A 24,649-nucleotide genomic window follows, 5' to 3' on the forward strand; every position below is an offset into this window, starting at 1 on the left:
GAGCCTGGGGTAACGAATATACTGAGTGGCAGCGCCTCCACCTGCACGGGATGGGATAACCCTGAGCAGGAATTATTAATAACAGTCCACAGGTTATTAGAATAACAATAATAACATTTACTGTGAGCAATAACCATAAACCACATACGGTACAGGCAATAGCAATACTAATGGTTACAGCTAAACCTCGCCGCGCAGGGCGTTGTCCCACCACTGTGTATCCCCACACCGTGTCCACAGTACCAGAGGTGTTCCTTGCTCATTTCACCCAGTAAGTGTCCCCAAAAGATGCCCACCCCTCTAGGCGTGATCAGCGCCTTATTATACCAGTGTTGGTGCACGTTTGGCGAACGGTACCTGCCGGGTGTGTCCACACCCGGGGCGCGCTTACGAGAAGCAGGGGTTCCGTCGATCCAATGATATCCTCCGCTGGATGGGAAGTCTCCCTCTGGAGTGACTTCCACAATGATGCTTGCTCACTCTCTGGCAGTCTGGTCCCAGACTGCTGCAGCAATAGTTCAAATGAAACCACTGTGGCCCTAAGCTGGGTAACCACTAAAGGGGCAGGATCCCCAACTGAAGGGCCTTCCCTATAGCAGCCACAAGCTTAGGATGAGTTGGGGCCTATCTGGGGCCTAGGGGATCTCTGGCTTAGTGCAGAAGGTCACAGACCCCTGCACCTGTACAACCTCCTCTAGCTGCGTCCCTGCTCCAACTGCCAGCAACCCTCAGAGTTCCAAATGTATCAACTGCCTCACAGAAGAATCCTGTCACTTCATTGGCCAGGCCTGACTACTGACTCCCAATCATGTGGCCTTCTGGGGGCTGGAATCCCCTCGGAACCCCCTTAACATTGGCGCGCATGCGCTATCTCTAATGGCCGCCGCAATGTTCCCTGCGCATGTGCGTACCTTGTAATGGCTGCCACACCAGGGGAAGATACTGTGCATGCGTGCGAAAAGGCAAGATGGCGGCGCCCTGTTCATTAGCTCCCGTCGGAGCTCCGGTGATGCGCTCGCCACTCCGGCAGCCCCCACAGCGGCCCCCCTGTTCCCGAGCAGCAGCAGAGATAAGGGGCCAATTGGGGCATTTGCCCCCCCTGCATGGCAAGCATTGTATATTTTTGTGATTTACCCTTGGGGGAAGAGGAGGGGGGGTTGAGGTTCCTCCCTATTACCTTGCACCATATTTTTCAAATTACACTATTTGTGTGGAGTGCTACTTAGCATGTAACTCCACCACTGAAATCATTTTTAATAAACATAATTTTTTTTACTAGTGTCAGCTCTCACGAGCAGGACCCTCATCACCTCTATGTATCTGTCTGTCCATGTCCCTCCTCATTTGTATGTAGCTGTTTATGTAATATACATAACTCTGTACCCCCATGGTACTGCGCAGCGGAATATGTTGGGGCTTTACAAGGAAACAACAATAATAATAATACATAAAAATATGTCAATACATCCAAAAAAATCAAGGTATAGGTTGAAAAAATTAATTGCTGGGAAACCATGCAGGACACATATCCAAGTTTTCCTGGTGCAAAAAATGGGAACCAATTTTAAGAAGGAAAAAAAATAGGACAGTTTTTATATTTTTCCTTTGATAAATCTAGTGCTATATTACATTAGTATTGCACCAAATTGCCTGCATTCCCCTCCCCCTTCTTAAGTTAAGGAGTTAAGCTTTTGTTAAGTTTGCTTATGCCCCAAAGAAGTGCTAGTGAAACACATCCTACTCTAGGTGGGGCAGGTGCATAGGGACAGGGCAGGAAGAGGGGCGGGGTGGCTGTATGGGAGGGGTGTCAGCCCGAGACAGGCTTAGCTGGGTTCTCCCTGCCAGTCCTGCGAGCAGAGGTGGGGTGAGCAGTCTGTGCAGGAGCATTATTACTCTGCATATCTCGGGTCACCTAGACATGCTGCAGAACAACTTCTCCGTGTTCCCCTTGCAGGAATATGACTTCGAGAGACGTTTTGATGACCAGGGGGCAATTCAGTGGATGCGGGAGAATTGGTGAGTGATGAGTATGAGTTGCTCAATGCATAGACCCCACAGATACATCATACCATATATAAGTCCCCCATTGCTGTTACCATCAATTCATCCACTCACTATTTATCAGCCCCCACTCACTATTATCAGCCCCCCATATACTATTACATTCCAGCTGCCTTGTCTTATCTTTGCTCAGCTTATTTATATAACTTTATGCTTTAACAACATCATGTTGTCCTCCAATATCTTCTCTCCATTTCCCAACCCAAAGCGTCTATGCATCTACTTACCTACTTGCTTGTATAGCTTACTCAGTTACCCCCACCAACCTCCATTACTGTATACTGTATAGCTTACTCATAGTTACTCCCACCAAACCTTCTACTGTATATCCCTTTGTACATACTGCAACTCTTTCCACTTGCACACTGCCAGTTTATCCATAGTAAAGCACTAAGCTGTACCTGGTCCCTCTGCTGCTTCCTTTGATCTCACCTGCCCCAACTATAGATTATCCATATAATAAGGGGGTAGTTGCTTTGTATAATTCACGGTGACTCCTCATTTCAGTGTCACAAAAGCTTTTTAACTCTTTCTCTGCCAGAGTTGCAGATCCCTCTAGCAGCAAAAGGGTTAATGTTATATGCTTTTCCTTTTTTAATGATGTAAAGTAAAGGTAATCCTATTAATGGATTAATTAATCTCAGTGTATTACCATATATGAGATTCATGCATATTTTATCTTCATGTAATAAACAGTATAAACCTTTTATTCCTCATAGTCAGTACAAATGGGTCAAGAGTACCACTACTTATTTTCTTTTCACACCCATAATACTACTACAAATTCCCATGCTTTTTAGAAAGCCTGTCTCCATTTTTCTTTCTTTAGCGTATATATTTTCTTAACTCTTTCTAAAATACAGTGCAAAGACTTTCCACCCCAGGTTTAATAAATGTACAATTGTAAATGGGGCACAGTGCCACAGTGTTTTGCAGGCAATTTACCTGACTGCTCCTTGCCTCACTGGAAAGGGTGTGTGACATGGTTTAGGTGTCTCCTGGACTTGGACAATGAAGGTGGCTTTACAAGTACAGTAGTTGCAGTTCTCAAAATGTTCAGATACAGAGCAAATTAACTTGTAACAGGGAAATAGATCCCATTGTGTTGCATATGGTTATCAGCTTTAGGTATAATGTGATATTAGGGAAAACGTCACTGAGCACTATATAAACGTTGGCATCAATATACACAATAGCTTGTCGTACCATACAGAAACAAGCCATTGTAATAAAATATAATATACTTTATTTATTTTCTTCATTGCTACAACCCCAGTGTTTAACTTGGCTGTAGGTTTGATACACTAAACTCAATGTAAATCCCTGTAATTGACAGCTTCTGTGAAGGATGCCAGTCTGCTAGGGCAGGTGTGCTCAACTCCAGTTCTCAAGTCTCCCCCAACTGGTCAGGTTTTCAGGATATCTCTGCTTCAGCAAAGGTGGCTCTGTCTTTGACTGAGCCTCTGATTGAGCCACCTGTGCGGAAGCAGGGATTTTCAGAAAACCTGACCTGATTGAGGGGGGGGGGCTTGAGGACTGGAGTTGAGCAGACCTGTGCTAGGGTGATGCCAATCATGGTAATTTGGGGTCTTTTATTTATAGATTGTTAATGCTTAGGCATTTATATGGTTAAACACTATCGCAAGAAGAGCTAGTTAAGGCAAACCATTATGCAGAAAATTATGCATTTGGAGCTAATGTGTTTCCCTTGGTCAAGAAAAGAAGCACAGGAGCGCACCAAGGTAAGGAAAAATTGTAAATGTATTAAACAATAAGGCAATAAAATAACTTACATGTAAGAATAAATGAGTATCCAGGTCAGTGAAATGTTCAACAGATCGGCATCATCAGTCAGACAGGGGGGCAATTTCAGTTCCGTTTATGTGGAGATCCCGCGCGCTGGGACTCACTCTATGCACTTGCTGCAGGAATCGCCTCCGCATGTATGCAGGTAGTGGCGTGGTATCCAAAGCTAATGCACGTGTGGAAGGAAAGCCCCCTGTAGGAGTCTGTGGGTGCCGGTTACGATGGAAAATCGTGACCGGAAGGGTACACAACGGTGTAAACTGGCCCCCAAAGATGGAATAGGGAAGCTACTGTGGTTGCACAGTTCACTCGTGAGTGAACTTCTGGCCAAATCGTAACCGGCACCCACAGACTCCTACAGGGGGCTTTCCTTCCACACGTGCATTAGCTTTGGATACCACGCCACTACCTGCATACATGCGGAGGCGATTACTGCAGCAAGTGCATAGAGTGAGTCCCAGCGCGCGGGATCTCCACATAAACAGAACTGAAATTGCCCCCCTGTCTGACTGATGATGCCGATCTGTTGAACATTTCGCTGACCTGGATACTCATTTATTCTTACTTACATGTAAGTTATTTTATTGCCTTATTGTTTAATACATTTACAATTTTTCCTTACCTTGGTGTGCTTCTTTTCTTGGTCATTCTGTTCGCCGGCGGGGTCTTCCACCGGAGTTCATTTTTTGGAGTGAGAGGACACTTCAAGCCATAGGAGCAGCAAGAGGAGGGAGAAGAATTCATTTCTGAAACACTAGGAAGCAAGAGCGCAGACTAAACTTTCTTTGACTGTTTTTCCCTTGGTGTGTGATACTAGGTGTGAATAGATAAATTCCCATAGGTGCTGTTTACTCTGCGATCAAACGCATTTACAAACTGCACAGGGGCTACTAAAAGCGTGTTAGCTGCTAATATATGGCTAACTCACAACCAATTATTTTGGTACTGCATACTACAGAGTATTAAATCAAGAAGAAACCCCCCCTAGAGGAAATAATGAATCATGACCCAAGATGCACTAAAAAAAAAAAGTTCAAATTTATTTTCACAATAGCCTAATGATAAATACAATTAAAAATCAGCTACAAAACACGGCACGACTGCAGATAAAATCTTGAGGAATATTAAAACATAACCTAGAGAGAAGTGAGTGTAATGATAGGTCTGCAGGGGACCCTGAACGTGTGGGGCAGGACGGGGAAAAGAACTCTCTCCTAAACTATAAAAACCCTGTATCTATCAAGGATGAATACCGATGAAAAACATGACTTTAGACCAGGGGTGGGAAACTCCAGTCTTTGACTGAACCACTGATTGAGCCACCTGTGCTGAAGCAGGGATATCCTGAAAACCTTACCTGATGGTAGCCCCGGAGGACTGGAGTTGGCCACTGGATACTTATGGCTTGTGTAAGGTGCTCCATTCAACATCAGTGTCCCGTTAAGATGCGCTGCGAGGCCTTTCAGCGTTCTCCCCTGAACGGTCTCACTGTGTCGGCGGTTACTGTTGCACTCTCCGCCATGTCTTCAGTGTGCGCCTATGACCAGCCTATCATGCGTCATCAGTACCCAATTATTATGGTACTGCATGCTACAGAGTATAAAATCGGAGTACATTTCTATGTGTATTTAGTTTACCCATACTACATGCAGCTCTAAGTCTATCAGACATCCAGATAAACTGCTCCTTTTTTCATAATGCATAAAAATACTTCAGGATTCTGGCGTTGATGTAGATATGGGAGAGGTACTTTTGTAAATGCAACACTCCCGTTTTATGCAATTAATTTATATTAGTGTTCTCTGTAATACAGAACACTTTCTATTCATATGGCTTCAAAGAACAACTGGGATTTTGGCCAACAAACATGTCATTACTACTTATTTTAGAGTACCAGGATTCTATATAGTGAGAGGACGTTTGGATGAATAAATTATTATAATATGCAAAGGGAAAATAAGAAAACGGCATAAACCACTGTAAACCAAATATAATTTGAATACTAAGGAAATACATGTTATTGTTTGCAAGATTTTCCTCTTAATTCCTTTAGCCAGGGTTGTTCAGCTGGTTGCCCCAGAGAGGGATTTACACTGGCCCCAACAATGCCAACGACTTGAGTCCAAGCGTGTAGTAGAGTTAATCAATGGGAACAATGCATACTATAGAGTGAAAGAGTAAAAGAGTGGGCACAGTACATAATAATATTGATGTATGTGTCCACTTTGTAGTGTGAACTTAAACAAGCAGACCAAATGACACTGCTGGTAAACTGTGTTGCTTTTCATCTCCTGTCATTTAGTTAGGAAATTGAGCAACTTATGCTGTGGTTAGCCATAATAACTCTTGAACTCCTACCTTTACTTTCTGGTATTGGGAACAAAGACCTTCAGCACAGGATTGTGAGGTTTCATCAGTTTAGCTACCATTTGGAGGGCCCTTATATGTTGTTGGTTAATGATAGGCTGGATATCCTTATTCTGTAATCTCAATGTTTTTATATCAGAATGTATTTGAACACATACAGTGTTGCTTGCTTGCCTATACATTCGAAATGTCAGAGTAGGCACAACAGCGCTGTCTCTTTAGCCCGTAGAGTGACCTGATAGTACTTAGCTATATTCAGTTGGTGAGTGGAAAACATAAATTCCATGAAAAGGTTATAAATCTTTATTTCACCATAATAATTACTGCACAATGTGGGGATGGCAAGACCTGTTGGGTTAAGACTACCAAGAGAGCAAGGTTTTTTTTTTTTATAGTTGTGCAAGGTGACGACATCCATCATTCTCATTAGAATTCCTGATGGGCATTAACACTTTCTACTGTATGTTATCGGTGGCACACCGAGAGTTCATAGAAAAGAATGCTCTGTGAGCTTTCCTGGTACAAAGGCCAACATGTAACCTCTCTACTTCTGTTGTGTCATGCTGCCATTTCTAGTTTGGAAAGGGTTAAGCCTCTATGTTGGCTAGAAGCAATTCAAGCAGCGTCATTTTTGTTTGTTTTAATATATGCACAATTTGATTACCTTTTATTGAAAATAAATGACCTAAGCTGCTGATCGATTGGTTCTCCCGTGAAGAGATCAGCAGAATTCTGCTTCCCACGGCACTCTAAATGGCTGACTTTCAGTTTCAAATCAATCTTTCAGTCAGTGTAACTCAGCAGCTACAATATATTCTTATTTCACCAAGGTAACATTATCTATTGTTACAGTTTACAGCTCAAACTGCTGGGAGTATTGGTTACAAATTATCACAAACAAGAAAGTGTTACAGAGATCTTTCACTGCTGGGGAAGTGAGCTAAAGCCTGCTATAGAAATCGAAGGATGCATTAAGAATTTAATTTTAAAATAAAAAAAGGTTGTCAGTATCTAATACTACATAACTGGTTTTTTTTTCTTTTACTCCTTTAAACAGCTACATATTTCACTCTTCTTATAATCATCTTGTTTCTCCAACAGTGTGCAAGAGTTACTAAGCAATGCATTGCAGGTGTTTCTTACAGTGAAAAGGTCAAAGGCCCATCTCAATCAGTTTTAGGTTGTGTTTTAGGCTACGGCCCCAGTGCTCACGGCTGCATGCGCGCCTGGCGGCGTGTGCACAGATTAGAGCTGCGGTCTGCAGTCTGTAGTGGGGCGCTGGGATGGGCGGGGGAGCATGGCCATGACAGGGGGTGCGGCCATGGCAGAGCATATCTGCCCTTCCATTGGCTGCCCGCCGTGTACGTGACCGCGTTGCGACACGGAAGACAAAATTCTTGTCTTCCCTGCCGGCGGACACGCCACCGTGAGAGGGGAGCACACACAGGAGTTACTGGGGCCTGCCTGACTAGAGGTGAGTGTCTGGTGTGCAACGTGCACCCCGCCGTGACCACTGGGGACGTGGCCATAGACAATTGTCGCCAACACACCCCTGAAATGTGACACGTTTACATTTTGTAACCAAACGTGTTGGCTACAGTATGTCAGAAAAGGGATTACAATTCCTTAGATGTTTGAGCTATGTAGTTTAGAACAATCAACCATAGTTATCTGATCCCTACTACTAACAGCCTGACAATAGGAAACTTTCAACATGTCCCCTAACTTTAGTCAAGAGTGCACTGGGGCAACACACCTTCTTACTGGTCCTTCGAGTAAGAGAGTTCAGTTCAAGAGACTGTGCCGCCTCTTTGAACTTTAAACAGTTACTACAGTAGATCTCCCTGTGTTTCAGATAGAAATTAGATTATCAACTCTTCAGGACAGACATTTTAGGATCTCTTCAAATGATACTATATCAGGGGTGGGCAGCTCCAGTCAAGAGCCAACAACAAGTCAGGTTTTAAGGATATCCCTGCTTCAGCACAGGTGGTTCAATCAGTGGATGAGTTGTTGACTAAGCCACTGATTGAGCCACCTGTGCTGAAGTACGGATATACCGAAAACCTGACCTGTTGGTGGCCCTTGAGGACTGAAGTTGGCCACCCATGTACTAGGTGCAATTTTATACACACTATTTTTTATATATTTTTGTAAGATGTCGTCTCCGTATATGCCACTCGCTGTAACATTCCTTGAAATTGCTGGAGTTCAGTGGCACCGCTTCACTTGTCTGCTAAAGTAAATAAATATACTATAAAAAAAAGTACACACTATAAGTAAGAGACAAATGCCCCTATTTATTGTGCTGTGAAACAGTTTCTCCTTGCCAGGGAAGCTTTGAGCCCTATTTATTTAAATACAAATAACATCTCCAGTGACAAGGAAAAGCTGGCACAAAGTGCTAAGTTGTAGGTATTGTGATCTGCACTAATGGGAGCTGTGTTCTCATTCCCAGGAACAAATCCATCTTCTTCTCACTGCTCTATGCTGCACTGATATTTGGAGGTCAACATGTCATGAAAGAAAGGAGAAGGTTTGAACTGCGCAAGCCTCTAGTTCTTTGGTCCCTCACTCTGGCTGTGTTCAGGTAACTAGTCTCTTTCTTAACTCTCTCCATCCGTATCTGGCAAAGCCATACAATAGTTGTTGCAAGTAGCACACCAAGCAGATGTTCAAACTGAACTGGATACCTGAAGAAGCAGTGATACTTTCTTGTCAACTCCCGGGATAAGACATCAATGTCAATTAAAATGTGTTTTAAAGCACTGCACACTTTTCAGATTCCAGCTGCATCAAATGTAACAAGCCAGGCCCAGATTATTAGCGTGGGTAGTGTTTAACATTTTAGGCCTGGCAGTGGAAGATGTTATGACACATAGAAAGGAGAGACAAGGATGTACCAGGATGCAGGATCTGACACTGTGTATCCCATTACTATATGTGCATCATTTAAAGTTTATTTATAAAATGTTTTACCAGGAAGTAATACATTGAGAGTTTCCTTTCGTTTTGAAGTATGCCCTGGGCACAGAGTTATGGTGACAGATACTGTACATGGTTATAAATACATAGTTACATTAACTATCCATTTTGAAAGAACTTAGACTGTGAGAGTCTCCGGTAGATCATTAAAGTGGAGCTAAGTGTCTTTAAACAGAGGCACCTCTTGAAAATTACTCTTTGTGTTAACATATCTCCAGAGTAGAGTTGTGTGGTGTTGGGGAGATGTCTGCAACTGTTGTGTGTCTGAAGGTCACAATGGAAAATTGAAGGAAAGGAAGCAATGGAAATGGTGTTGACTGATGAGCACTGGCTGGATGCCCCTTCTACAACATAGGAGAAGGCACCATATATTGTGAGACACATGTTGGCAAAGACCAACTCAATAAAAAAAATGCTAAAGTTATATACACCAAGGCACAATATGTATGTATGGATGGATCCCTTCAATACTTGTTGTGTCTGTGGCACCAGAAGAGACCTCAGTGGTGTGAAAAACTTACATCATTAAAGGTGTAATTTTTACCCCCCAAAAAATCTGTTGGTTTCTTTATTAATATTTCTTTTGTTGAACATGAAAAGACACTACAATATATGGGTTAATTAATCTACTGCCTGAGTATATGGAACATGGAATGTATATCGAATATGATTGGCAGAAATATGATTTGTGTTTAGTTTTGTAAGCAGCGATAGAGGTCATCTTGCTTTCTGGTTTGATAAGAGAAGTTTCCAGGAGCTAATGGCACTCAGAGCGAGTGTCTCATGTTATATCACATACCAATTGCTTACCCTTATCAGGCCATAAACCACACCTTTATTGTATCTTATCCTTTAGTATACAATATCACAGTATAGGTAGCCTCCTAGCTTCCTTGCTGCAGATAGTATTAAACATGTAATTAAGCCTCTTTGATATTTAGCTGCGCATTTAAGTTGTATTTTTGTTTCTTTACAGTTGCATACTGTATATCTGTAGGCTTTTGACATTTTTCTCCCATAGAAGCAAAGGGAAAGTGGGCAGTTAATCCGCCAAATGTTTAAAGATTTCAGACTCCATATAAAGCAGTATTACATTTGGATTGGTCTTTAACATTCTTGTAATACTTTGTGTTGGGCAGCTCCATTCAAATCACCAATTCCTTACCAGATCAGCTCCTTTTTTGAGGATGAGAAACACATTCAATCACAACACACAGAGGTGATACAGAGCAAACAAACAGAACAAAATATAGCAACGTTAGAAATACAAAAATCCCCTAAATCAGGGTTGGCCAACTCCACTCCTCAAGGGCCACCAACAGATCAGGTTTTCAAGCTATCCCTGCTTCAGCACAGGTGGCTCAGTCAAAGACTGAGCCACTGGTTGAGCCACCTGTGCTGAAGCAGGGATATGCTGGAAACCTGACCTGTTTGTGGCCTTTGAGGACTGGAGTTGGCCACCCCTGACCTAAATGATTCATTCACAAATACTCCTTCAGCTATATATAGTTTAGAGAGTCTATAAAAATGTCTAAGTTATCTAATAATTTCATTTTTTAGGAGCTTACTTTCTCTGCCGCATAATTTGAATTAAGTAAAATTGAAACTAAATAAGCTATCACAAGAGACATGATGTTGATGTATATCTTTAGAAGTAATTAAGCTCTCTGACGCAAGGACCCCTTTTCCTGCCATGTGCATTTGTTTATTGCACTCGTATAGTAAAAGATGTTTACCTGTACTTCAATGTCTGTCTTGTAAAGCGCTGTTCTACGCTGTACGTTGTTATATATATATTAAACTAGCTGAGAGCCCCGGCGTTGCCCGGGATGTTTGTGGTGTGGGTGTGGCATTTGGGTGGGGAGTGGTCCACGCGGCCCATGTGCGGTGGTAGTGCTGCTGTGGCTGTACTGATGGTGATTGTATTGGTGTGCTGATTTGGTGCTGATGTGGGGGTGCGGATGTGGGTGTGCCGATGGGGGAGGTGCAAAGGTGGCGATGTGTGGGTGCTGATGGTGTTGATGGGGGCTGGGAATGGTGGGGAGCCGAGAATGCCAGTGTGCTGGGGGGGCATGGGATACCGGTGTGCTGATGTGGTGGTGCTGGGGTGTGTGTGTGTATACATGTTTGTGTGTATACATTGTATGTGTGTGTGTGTATACATGTGTGTGTGTGTGTGTATGTGTACGTGTGTGTGTATACACGTGTGTGTGTATGTGTATACACGTATGTGTGTGTATACACGTGTGTGTATACACGTGTGTGTGTGTATACACGTGTGTGTGTATACACGTGTGTGTGTGTGTATACACGTGTGTGTATACATTGTGTGTGTGTATACGTGTGTGTGTGTATACGTGTATACATGTTTGTGTGTGTGTATACATGTTTGTGTGTGTGTGTGTGTGTGTGTGTGTGTGTGTACATTTGTGTGTGTGTACACATGTTTGTGTGTGTATACACATGTGTGTGTATACACGTGTGTGTGTGTGTGTGTATACGTGTGTGTGTGTATACATGTGTGTGTGTGTGTGTATACATGTGTGTGTGTATACATGTGTGTGTGTATACATGTGTGTGTATACACATGTGTGTGTGTGTGTACACATGTGTGTGTACACATGTGTGTGTGTACACATGTGTGTGTGTGTGTGTGTACACGTGTGTGTGTGTACACGTGTGTGTGTGTGTACACGTGTGTGTGTGTGTACACATGTGTGTGTGTGTACACATGTGTGTGTGTGTGTACACATGTGTGTGTGTATACACATGTGTGTGTGTATACACATGTGTGTGTCTGTATACACGTGTGTGTGTGTGTATACACGTGTGTGTGTGTATACACGTGTGTGTGTGTATACATGTGTGTGTGTGTATACATGTGTGTGTATACATGTGTGTGTGTGTGTGTATACATTATGTGTATGTATACCTGTGTGTATACGTGTGTGAGTGTATACGTGTGTGTGTGTGTGTACATGTGTGTGTGTGTATGTCTCCATGTGTGTGTGTGTATGTCTCCATGTGTGTGTGTGTATGTCTCCATGTGTGTGTGTACGTGTACATGTGTGTGAGTATACGTGTACATGTGTGTGTGTGTACGTGTCTACGTGTACATGTGTACGTGTACATGTGTGTGTGTGTACGTGTCTACGTGTACATGTGTGTGTGTGTCTACGTGTACGTGTGTGTGTGTACGTGTGTGTGTGTGTACGTGTGTGTGTGTACGTGTGTATACATGTGTGTGTGTGTGTGTGTGTATACATGTGTATGTGTGTATACATGTGTGTGTGTGTATACGTGTGTGTATATACATGTGTGTGTATACACGTGTGTGTGTGTGTATACGTGTGTGTGTGTATACATGTGTGTGTGTGTGTGTATACATGTGTATGTGTGTATACATGTGTGTGTATATACATGTGTGTGTGTATATACATGTGTGTGTATACACGTGTGTGTATACACATGTGTGTGTGTGTGTACACATGTGTGTGTATACACATGTGTGTGTGTGTACACGTGTGTGTGTGTATACACATGTCTGTGTGTATACACATGTGTGTGTGTGTGTATACACGTGTGTGTGTGTGTGTATACATGTGTGTGTGTGTATACATGTGTGTGTGTGTATACATGTGTGTGTGTGTGTGTATACATTATGTGTATGTATACCTGTGTGTATACGTGTGTGAGTGTATACGTGTGTGTGTGTGTGTACATGTGTGTGTGTGTATGTCTCCATGTGTGTGTGTGTATGTCTCCATGTGTGTGTGTACGTGTACATGTGTGTGAGTATACGTGTACGTGTGTGTGTGTACGTGTCTACGTGTACATGTGTGTGTGTGTACGTGTACATGTGTGTGTGTGTGTGTGTGTACGTGTCTACGTGTACATGTGTGTGTGTGTCTACGTGTACGTGTGTGTACGTGTGTGTGTACGTGTGTGTGTGTGTGTGTGTACGTGTGTGTCTATGTGTGTGTGTATGTGTGTGTGTGTCTACGTGTGTGTGTTTGTGTATATGTGTGTGTGTTTGTGTCTACGTGTATGTGTTTGTGTCTACGTGTGTGTGTTTGTGTATACGTGTGTGTGTGTATACGTGTGTGTGTATACGTGTGTGTGTATACACATGTGTGTGTGTACACGTGTGTGTGTGTGTACACATGTGTGTGTACACATGTGTGTGTATACACATGTGTGTGTGTGTATACACGTGTGTGTGTGTATACATGTGTGTGTGTGTGTGTATACATGTGTGTGTGTGTGTATACATTATGTGTATGTATACCTGTGTGTATACGTGTGTGAGTGTATACGTGTGTGTGTATGTGTACATGTGTGTGTGTGTATGTCTCCATGTGTGTGTGTGTATGTCTCCATGTGTGTGTGTGTATGTCTCCATGTGTGTGTGTGTATGTCTCCATGTGTGTGTGTACGTGTACATGTGTGTGAGTATACGTGTACATGTGTGTGTGTGTACGTGTCTACGTGTACATGTGTATGTGTGTGTGTGTGTGTACGTGTCTACGTGTACATGTGTGTGTGTGTCTACGTGTACATGTGTGTGTGTGTCTACGTGTACATGTGTGTGTGTCTACGTGTACGTGTGTGTACGTGTGTGTGTACGTGTGTGTGTGTGTGTACGTGTGTGTCTATGTGTGTGTGTATGTGTGTGTGTGTCTACGTGTGTGTGTTTGTGTATATGTGTGTGTGTGTTTGTGTCTACGTGTGTGTGTTTGTGTCTACGTGTGTGTGTTTGTGTATACGTGTGTGTGTGTATACGTGTGTGTATAGGTGTGTGTGTATACACATGTGTGTGTGTACACGTGTGTGTGTGTACACATGTGTGTGTACACATGTGTGTGTATACACGTGTGTGTGTGTGTGTATACACGTGTGTGTGTGTGTGTATACATGTGTGTGTGTGTGTGTGTGTATACATGTGTGTGTGTATACATGTGTGTGTGTGTGTGTATACATTATGTGTATGTATACCTGTGTGTATACGTGTGTGAGTGTATACGTGTGTGTGTATGTGTACATGTGTGTGTGTGTATGTCTCCATGTGTGTGTGTGTGTGTATGTCTCCATGTGTGTGTGTGTATGTCTCCATGTGTGTGTGTGTATGTCTCCATGTGTGTGTGTACGTGTACATGTGTGTGAGTATACGTGTACATGTGTGTGTGTGTACGTGTCTACGTGTACATGTGTGTGTGTGTGTGTACGTGTACATGTGTGTGTGTGTGTGTGGTGTACGTGTCTACGTGTACATGTGTGTGTGTGTCTACGTGTACATGTGTGTGTGTCTACGTGTACGTGTGTGTGTGTGTCTACGTGCGTGTGTGTACGTGTGTGTGTACGTGTGTGTCTATGTGTGTGTGTGTCTACGTGTGTGTGTTTGTGTATACGTGTGTGTGTTTGTGTCTACGTGTGTGTGTTTGTGTATACGTGTGTGTGTGTATACGTGTGTGTGTGTCTACGTCTGTGTGTGTGTGTCTACGTGTGTGTGTGTGTGTCTGTGTCCCTGTGTGTCCTTTGGCCCGTGACTCCGCCTCAGGGAAGGGGGGAGGGGGGTGGGGGGGGAGGTGGTGGGAAGGGGGGGGAGGTGGTGGGAAGGGGGGGGGTGGGGGGGAGGTGGTGGGAAGGGGGGGGTGGGGGGGAGGTGGTGGGAAGGGGGGGGGTGGGGGGGAGGTGGTGGGAAGGAGGGGGGTGGGGGGGAGGTGGTGGGAAGGAGGGGGTGGGGGGGAGGTGGTGGGAAGGAGGGGGGTGGGGGGGGAAGGGGAGGTGGGGGGGGAAGGGGAGGTGGGGGGGAGGTGGGGGGAAGGGGGGGGGTGGGGGGGAGGGGGGAGAGGTGGTGAGGAGGGGGTGGGAGGTGTGAAGGGGGGAGTGAAGGGGGGGTGAAGGGGGGGTGGAGGGGAGGTGAAGGGGGGGGTGGGAGGTGAGGTGAAGGGGGGGGGGGGTGGAGGGGAGGTGAAGGGGGGGGGTGGAGGGGAGGTGAAGGGGGGGGTGGAGGGGAGGTGAAGGGGGGTGGAGGGGAGGTGAGGGGGGAGGGGTGGAGGGGAGGTGGAGGGGAGGTGAGGGGGGGGGGTCGGAGGGGAGGTGAAGGGGGGGGGGTGGAGGGAGGTGAAGGGAAGTGGAGTGAGGGGAGGTGAAGGGGGGTGAGGGGAGGTGAAGGGGGGGTGAGGGGAGGTGAAGGGGGGGTGAGGGGAGGTGAAGGCCGCTCCCTCACCCGTCCGGCCGCTCACTCATCCGTCCGGCAGCTCCCTCACCCGTCCGGCCGCTCCCACGTGTATCTGAGGCGGGAGGCAGCTTGTTGTGGCCGCTCCCCCGCTGTGTCCCGGGCGCTCGCTCGCTCCGCTGACTGTAGCGGCGCCGGGGGGGGGGGGGGGGGGAGGGGGAGGAGGGGGGGAGGGAGGTGATTTGAAGGGGGGTGAGGGGTGGGTGAAGGCCGCTCACTCACCCGTCCGGCCGCTCCCACGTGGAACTGAGGCGGGAGGCAGCTTGTTGTTGCCGCTCCCCTCCGCTGTGTCCCGGGCACTCGCTCCTCCGCTGACTGTAGCGGCGCCGGGGGGGGGGGGGGGTTGAAAGCGCGGGGAGACACGGGAGAGGAGGAGGTGCGCGCGGGTATGTGAGCCCCCCCCCTCCCCGGGTTATACATGCCTGCTCATGTACACCCCCCCCCTACTGTGTGTGTGTGTGTGTGTGTCCTGTGTGTGTGTGTGTGTGTGTGTGTGTGTGTGTGTGTCCCTGTGTGTGTCCCTGTGTGTGTGTTTGTGTCCCTGTGTGTCCTTTGGGCCGTCACTCCGCCTCAGGCCAATGAGAGGTGTGCGGGGGCGGCCCAAGGGACCAATGAGATTTCCCCTAGGGACACCGGACATCCAGCAGGCAGGCAGGCTGGCATGCATGCATGCAGGCAGGCAAACATACAGTGCTTTCACTAATATAGTATAAGATAAAGATATTAATGCATAGTGTGTTTCAGACAGTTACATAGTAGATGAGGCTGAAAAAAGATATTATCTCCAATTTCAACCTATGCTAAATTTAGACGACAGATACCTTATTCTATATCAGTACTCACAGTATTGTGATCCAGAGGAAGGCAAACAGAAAAACTTAGTGACACATCATCTTCTGATATCTCATAAGGGGAAAAATAAATTCCTTCCAGACTCCAAATAATGCCAATCGGATTACTCCCTGGATCAACATCCTTCCCATGTTTACTTATTTGGTATTTCCATGTATACCTTTCCTTTCTAAAAAATATGTCCAACCTTTTTTGTTAGTTGAATATCATGTAACAGAATGATGCTCTTGTATTCTGTGTAATGTACAACAGGGGTGCGCAAAGTTTTTTGGCTGCGCCCCCCTGTGTCTCGGTCCCTGCACTCGCGCACCCCCTCCCGAGTGACCCGGCATCAAATGACGCCGAGGGTCACGTGACATTATGTGACCACGCGGCGTAATTTTACGCCACATTGTCATGGCGACGTGAGCAGAAGCTGGCTAAATTACGGTAAGTACAGGTTGCAGAGGCCTCGCGCGGTCCCCTGGCATTTAATTTAAATGCCTCGGAGAAGAGCGCAGGGCCTCTGTAACTGCCTGCGCTCCCCCCCCCCCCCCGAAAAATCCCATGCCCCCCCCTGGAGGGCGCCCCCCAGTTTGCGTACCGCTGATGTACAACATACAGCAAATTTGTTTGCACTATCCGATGGGAACCCAGACTTTGGTGTTTCCACAATCCTTTATTACTTGTGTTTGTTGTTCTGTTTTGCTGTTTCTTTGAGTAGGGTTCCAAGTAAATGATTTCTCTAATTTGCTTTGCCTTGGAGTGTCACAATGTGTTATCCACACCACAGGCAGAGCTTTATTTTATCATTGTATCCCAGGGCATTTATAACTGTGGAGGACCAACTCTTAAAGGTGCAGCTGCAATTAATTAAAAAAAGACAATACTTTGTTAATATGGCCTGATAGCAGTCCTTGTTTTATGGTACCTACAGTGATTCTTACCATTCCTGTTTATTATGTTCTGAAAATATTTTGTAGGGAGTAAAAATCATGGCTACAATTTCCTCCTGTAATGAAAAATAATTCTATTGCCTAATGATGAAACAAGGCACAATTAAAAAAGAAATCGGAAAGCTAATGATGTTACTTTGCCTTTCAGTGTTACTTTACTAAAAATGCACTTGTAGAAGAAACAATAGCCTAGTGAGTAAAATCTCTCTCTTTCAGTATAGATGTTCCATGTCATTTGCTTTTTATTTGCAGTATCATAGGGGCCATTCGAACCAGCTGGTACTTGGGGAATATACTCTCCGCCAGAGGATTTCAACAATCCGTGTGTGACCGTGGATTTTACAATGGACCTGTTACCAAATTCTGGGCTTATGCTTTTGTCTTGAGTAAAGTTCCAGAACTTGGTGAGTACATTCCTTTAGACATTTTATGACAAGCATTCGTAGTATGTGACTGTCATACCCTAACTCAGGGGTGGGCAACTCCAGACCTCAAGGGCCACCCACAGGTCTTCGACTGAGCCACCTGTGCTGAAGCAGGGATATCTTGAAAAACCGATCTGATGGTGGACCTTGAGGACTAGAGTTGGTCACCCCTGCCCTGACCCCATATCATACCCAGTAGCACTAAAACGGCTAAAGACGCCAGCCCACTTCTTAGATAAAACATTTTTATTTTTGCATTCCCACATTGCCATTATAGATCTTTATTCCCCGCCCTGAGCCCGTTACTGCAGTGCCACACCCCCCAGCAGTTTTCTGTTTGTACATTTTTTCAGAGGGGCTTTAGCTGCGCCTTGAACTCTGTGTAATTGGAAACTGCAGCATTCTTTCCTTTTTACCCTTTCAATATCAACTGATTGCACATATCATGTATAGTATTAAATATAGAACCATTGTGGGATAAAGGAATGATCTAGTGATAAAGGCAAATGTTTTTTAAAGTGTGTTAGGTAAAGTGCAGCCGCAGATGCTATATTTGGCTCAAATATGAGGCCATACAAAAAACGGTTGAAAAGGTGTAAAATGGGTAAGGGCTTTCCCTTTTACAAATCTTGTGTGTGTGTGTGTGTGTGTTATATATAGATATATATACATATATATATATCTATAACTATATATATATATATATATATATATATATATAACACTATATAACTGGCCCGCTCCCAATAAAAAAAAAATGGAATTCCTAATAAGAAAAATTCTGTGTCTCTCTGCGCCATTCTTTTCCCATTTTATTTTCCCAAAACAATCTGCCACATCTGTAGTGGCACAAGTCTACAATCCTGCATCTCCTCCCTCTTTCCCCACCCCATCCTCTTATTCCTCCCTCACCCTGCCATCCTCTCTCTCTGCCATCCAATCTCTATCCACCATTCTCTCTCTCTCCACCATCCTCTCTCCTCCCTCTCCCCTCCATCCTGTCTCCTCCCTCTTCTCTTTATCCCCTCTGCCCTCCATCCTCTCTCTCCCACCTCCTCTCATCTCCATCCTCTCTCTCCGCCATCCTCTCTCTCCTCTCTCTCCTCCCTCTCCCCTCCACCCACCCTATCCCCTCCACCCCCTCTCCCCTCCACCCTCTTTCCCCTCCATCCTCTCTCTCCTCCCTCTCCCGTCCCCTCCATCATCTCGCTAATCCCTCTTCTCTCCATCCTCTCTCTCCTCCATCCTTGCTCCCTTCTACCCTCTCTCAACTCCATCCTCCTCTCCCCTCCACCCCCTCTCCCCTCCACCCCCTCTCCCCTCTACCCCCTCTCCCCTCTTTCCCCTCCATCCACTCTCTCCTCCCTCTCCCGTCCCCTCCATCACCTCTATAATCCTTCTTCTCTCCATCCTCTCTCTCCTCCATCCTCGCTCCCCTTCACCCTCTCTCTCCTCCATCCTCCCTCTCTCCTCCATCCTCCCTCTCCCCTCCATCCTCCCTCTCCCCTCCATCCTCCCTCTCCCCTCCATCCTCCCTCTCCCCTCCATCCTCCCTCTCTCCCCTGTGTTGGGGGTATTTTTATATGGGTTGGGGTATTTTTTATATGTTTTGGGGAGGGTTGTTTTTTTATATGATGTGTGGGTGACCCTACACCGAAAAGCTTACAATCTAAGTGGTATGTTGGGGGCTTATAGACACAGTAGGAGTAAAAGTGCATTATTAAAAGTGTAGTCAATGAGGTAAAGGACAGACCTTGCAAAGTAGATCTGCTGATTTTAAAGCCTTCAGTATCAGTGAGACCCTCTATATATGTTGGTGGCGGTCCACCCAGCTGTCTGTGTCCCGCAGATAAAGCCCTTTGCTTTCTTGTATGAACACGTGGGAGGGTTGCTTAGGCGCAAAGAGCAAAGCTGGGTGGATAGGAATGTTGCAGAACCTGCCCTTCTACACCACCATTTATCTTTCATCCTTTGCTCAAAGTTGGCATTCATATTCTGATTTTACAAGGTGTGACTGAAAGCAAAAATGAACAAGGGGTGTTAGACATTCATTTTAACCCTTTAATCCCCTGCAGTGCTGGACAATGCTGCTGTTGTCAGTATGTATTATTATTAACATTATTATGTTACTGTTCTGGTCTTTGCTTTCTCAGAAGAGGCATCTGCTCTAAAAGTACATGGTTGGTGGTACCTGCCTGTTGGGTGATAAGAGGGTGTCTCTGCCATATTATTCTAGGAAGTGAGCACAACTACATTGGGTTAAAGATTCAAAAAAGTAACATAAAATCCCTTGAAGGGACAAGGAGTGTGACTGATAACAACAACGCTGAGTTTGAAGCACGGGAACCCGGTTCAAATCCTGGTGTCATCTTCTTGGGACCTTGGGCAACTCACCTTATCTCCCTGTGCCTCTGGCACCAAAAACCTACATTGTAAACTCATCTGGGCAGGGACTGTGTCTGTACAACTTCAATGCTGTGTATATTGTAATTGTGAAGCACTTTGATTCCCTTTGGAAGAAACGTGCTATATGGAATAAAGTTTTTATTATCAGTAATCATTGTTCAAAGCCATTTGCTAGAATTGCAATTTAGTGAATATCCTCTCTTACGCTAAAAATAAAATGAATAAAAGGTTCTTTTCACATTTTTACAATATAATACTATAGGCATACCATAACACTATGGTATGGAACCCTTGGGCACGATAATTAGGGTTGATGAAAGTTTTAAGTACCAACTTAGTACTTAGTACTTTAACTTAGGTCTTTGTGTGGAAATTGTAAACAATGCCAACTGCTTAATTAGGTAAGGTACCAACAGCTACTTGAGCACTATAATTAGCAATTGATCTGAAATATGGTAAACAAATGTGAATGTTTTCTATATCTGTTGTCTTCTATCAGTCGGAAGTTCAGTATGAAAAATCCTGTATCCAGTTTAATCTGTGTATATATCCCAATAGAATGTATTGTGCTACAACACTTGGACTGTTCGCCGTGTACACAAAATAGCTGTCAAACCAGCTTATCTCTGGTATGATTTGTTTAATAATTATATGTCCAAGTACTAAGTGGGGTGTATTGGGCCTGGGAAAGGTATGAAGATTTTCATATGGGTGATGTCGTTATTAATATTAATGCTACAGAACTAGGTTGGAGTCTCTTCAGTTTAGGGTCTGACTCTAACTCATGGCTGTTTCTTCCCCATGTCAGATCACTGCCACTGCAACTACCTGCCTTCCCCCACCCGCACCCCCACCCCCTTGTAATCTGCACAATATTTCAATTTGCAATTCCCTGTATCTGACACCATAAATAACAGTTCTTTCAGGATATTAGTTACACGTATACAAACATAGTTCTTGGTCAGTAAAATGTGGCAAATACAAATAGGGAAAACTACTGTATAAATTCGGTGTGTTTAAATGAATGTCCTTTCAATATAGCATCCGGCTGTATAAAACATATGAGCATCTTGATTCCCTCCAATCTATATAAAGAATCTATAAACTCAATTAAACTTACAACCAATTTAAGCCAGGGGGCCCAGCTCCAGTCCTCAAGGACCACCAACAGGTCAGGTTTATAGGATATCCCTGCTTCAGCACAGGTGGCTCAGTCATTCTGACTGAGAAGGATTGGAGTTGGCCACCCCTGGCTTAAGCATGGGAAATATGTACCTCGCAGCATCATGGGTAAGATACCTTTGGAGGCTGTGATACCTTTTTAATGGACCAACCAGTGGCGGACTTCCCATATGGCGCGATAGGCCCGGTCATGGGGTGGCATACGGAGGCCCTGCTCTCTTTCCCACTGATTGCCAGGGGAGAGTGTGGAGCACCTGTAAAGTCCTCTTACCTTCTCCTTCGCACCGCCCTCCCCCTTCTGCAGCATCGCGGTGTCTAATGGTGACGCGTTGCCATGACAACATCTCCAACTTCTGGAAAGGCATGCTCATTTGTCCCCATTTTAAACTCCCCATTTTAAACGTAGTTACAAGTATACATTTTAAATTCAACACCTATGCTATATAGACCTCTAATAGATGCCCAAGATTTGAACATATGGTAGGGCCTGGTGGAAAAATGTACTTCCCTATTTTCCCCATAGGAAAGTCAATAATAGCCGCATATAGCACAATAAGAAAAGCTACACTGGCAGTGTATCACCATGAAATCAACCCCAAATTATAAACAGTGCTCTCGTAGATCTAGCACAGTTGCAAAAATGAATGTCTGATGTTGATGGATCTTGTTCAAAATGCAAACTTTGCAACGCCAATTTAGTGCACTGCTTGTGGGGCTGTGGCAAAGTGAAATCCTTATGGAATAAAACTCGCACTTTTTTTGGAAGACTTCTAAATAGGAAATTAGGTTTAAATAATCCAACCCTTCTGTTCTGGGTGAGATGTCCATGGCTGAAAAAAGCCTAGTAATGATCAAGCACTTATTAGCGCAGTTCTATTAGTAGCTGGGAAATGCATATTTAATTGGGTCTCCATTGCATCACTTTCAATCATGCTCCTAACCTACCAAATGATTACCATAATGTCCTGTTGAAATGAACATACTGTTGAAATGGACATACTGTTGAAATGGATTACATATTGCTGAAATGGACTGGGGGGGGGGGTTCTCTGGAGATGAATTATTAGCAGTTTTCAGAATCCATTTTGTCTGTCTTGTGGTGTTTCTGTCTTATGTCTCATGCTGTGTTCCTTAATTCATTTCTGTGAGAAAGAATGTGGATGTTGCAAGTTGAGTTTTGCTAGCAGTAGACACTCAAGGCCAGAGCTTATGGCTCAAGGCCCGGAAGTATAGTGATAATAAACAATTCTTCAGTTATACAAAATTATAGATAAAATGTATCCTAACATACCTTGTTGTTGTACTTAGATATTTTAACACAGTTTTTACGTATTTAGTGACCTTTAAAATGATAGGCTTAGACTAGGGAGGAGTTATTATATTCTGCCTAGCAACCGATGTTAGACAATGAAATTGATGTGTATATAAAACCTGCTTGGGACCTCCCCTTGCAGAGTCTATGATTGACTTTCATTTATGATCATATTCTATGCTGTAAGGCAATAAACTACTCATTATCTAAGAACCCTTGTTTGCTCTTATCTATGTGAGTTTGCAAACGACAGTCCATTGACAGACAATAGGTTTAGATAAGCAAAATGCAACACATCTTTGCATAAAAATGGGACAAGAATGCTTCTCTACTCAAGACACCGATCTCTAGCCAATGTATTCTAGGTATATTTTGAAGCCACTGCATGTGAGCCCTCATTATTGCTTTAACAGATAAGAGAGGGGTTACACACAGATATGTTACAGTCTTGCTTTTCTTTTCCCCGCATATACTTATGTGTTTTAAGGATAGACTGCTTCTCTGTTCCAGAATGTATGCTCCCAGTTTCTTTATAATATCTCCCTCACATTGCTCTTCTTATTACCCCAGAGTGTCAACATGTGTGCATGTTTCTTAAACGGTTAATTGTTTATTTAAATTTTTTACATATAACGGTGGCAGATGAAGAATGTGGCACCAACTTTGATCTCTTGCTCTATTATACCTGCTATTCATGTATCGTGACATAACGTAATGCTCTTATCTTCCGTACACAGTATGGACTTTAACAAGCCGTCTTCTGTTCCATTTATAACTCAGTAGCTATGTATAAGGACAGGAGAATGCTTTTTAGTGCGTGGAGTAACCCTGCTCAAACGTCTTAGAGGGCAAATAGTGAATGATGAGTGAAATCCCAAACAAACGAGAGGGGTTGGTGCTCGCAGGGAACAAGGTAATGTATTTACTAAGAGAGAAAAGGATCCCCTTTAGTGGCACTAAGAGACGCCCTCAAGTGTATAAAATAAACTTTTCATTATATTATTAAAAAATATGTATGTTTGGGACGTAACAACGATGATTAACGGACGACAAATAAAATGTTAAAAATGGAGAATGGCGTGTGAGTGTATATGTGCTTTCAGTTAAGTGTGTTATTGGTGTCAGTCTGTCTTAGTAGATAATATCATAACACCCACAAATAAGGCTTAGCACAGAGAACTCTTCTGGAAACAAAAGTGGATAGAACAGAGTTCCACCACTAACAATGCTGTTACTATTTAGTCAACTAAACTGTAAACTTAGATCTGTTTAGTGGTTGGAGGCAAAAGAGACAAATTGCCTGCCCACTATTCTGGGTTACTAGGTGCATAAATAGGAACACGATTCCAGCACCATTAACCATACACAGTAACAGTTCATTGTACAGGCATACCCCGGTTTAAGGACACTCACTTTAAGTACATATCGCTCGCGAGTAAGTACATATCGCTCAATAGGCAGACAGCAGCTCGCGCATGCGCCTGTCAGAACGTCCTGAACAGCAATACCGGCTCCCTACCTGTACCGAAGCTGTGCGCAAGCGGGGAGACTATAGAGCCTGTTACAAATGTGTTATTTACATCAGTTATGCACGTATATGACGATTGCAGTACAGTACATGCATCGATAAGTGGAAAAAAGGTAGAGCTTCACTTTAAGTACATTTTCGCTTTACATACATGCTCCGGTCCCATTGCGTACGTTAATGCGGGGTATGCCTGTACTATACAACCATCTGCTACCAAATAGTAACAGAATTGTTAGTGGTGGGACTCTGTTCTATCCACTTTTGTTTCCAGAAGAGTTATCTCTGTGCTAAGCCTTATTTGTGGGTATTATGATAGTATCTATTAAGACAGACTGACACAAATAACACACTAAACTGAAAGTACATATACACTCACACTCCGTTCTCTGATTTTAACATTTTATTTGTCGTCGTTACATCCAAAACATATACATATTTTTAATAATATAATTAAAAGTTTATTTTATACACTTGAGGGTGTCTCTTAGTGCCGCAAAAGGGGATCCTTTTCTCTCTTAGTAAATTCAGTAGCTATGTAAATGTATTTGTTAA

The 24,649-nt window shown here is 44.1% G+C and overlaps 2 protein-coding genes across 6 annotated transcripts in view; one reads left to right on the forward strand and one right to left on the reverse strand.

Annotated features, from left to right (window-relative positions):
• LOC142501182 (uncharacterized) overlaps positions 1-703 on the reverse strand; it is a 28,349-nt gene extending 27,646 nt beyond the window's left edge. For all 4 annotated transcript variants that reach the window (XM_075610677.1, XM_075610676.1, XM_075610671.1 and 1 more), the window contains exon 1: positions 358-703. The gene's annotated coding sequence lies outside the window, so the exon portion shown is untranslated. The remainder of the gene's footprint in view (positions 1-357) is intronic.
• ELOVL3 (ELOVL fatty acid elongase 3) overlaps positions 1-24,649 on the forward strand; it is a 34,608-nt gene that overhangs the window by 4,513 nt on the left and 5,446 nt on the right. The window contains exons 2-4 of one of the 2 annotated variants that reach the window (XM_075610669.1): positions 1,955-2,016; positions 8,693-8,824; positions 17,497-17,648. In XM_075610669.1, coding sequence (XP_075466784.1) covers positions 1,955-2,016; positions 8,693-8,824; positions 17,497-17,648 — 346 coding nt within the window. Of the gene's footprint in view, positions 1-1,818; positions 2,017-8,692; positions 8,825-17,496; positions 17,649-24,649 lie in introns of those variants that run through there. The other variant, XM_075610670.1, reaches the window with a different exon arrangement.

This window comes from Ascaphus truei, chromosome 8 (assembly GCF_040206685.1).
Source record: "Ascaphus truei isolate aAscTru1 chromosome 8, aAscTru1.hap1, whole genome shotgun sequence".
Classification (NCBI taxonomy): Eukaryota; Metazoa; Chordata; class Amphibia; order Anura; family Ascaphidae; genus Ascaphus; species Ascaphus truei.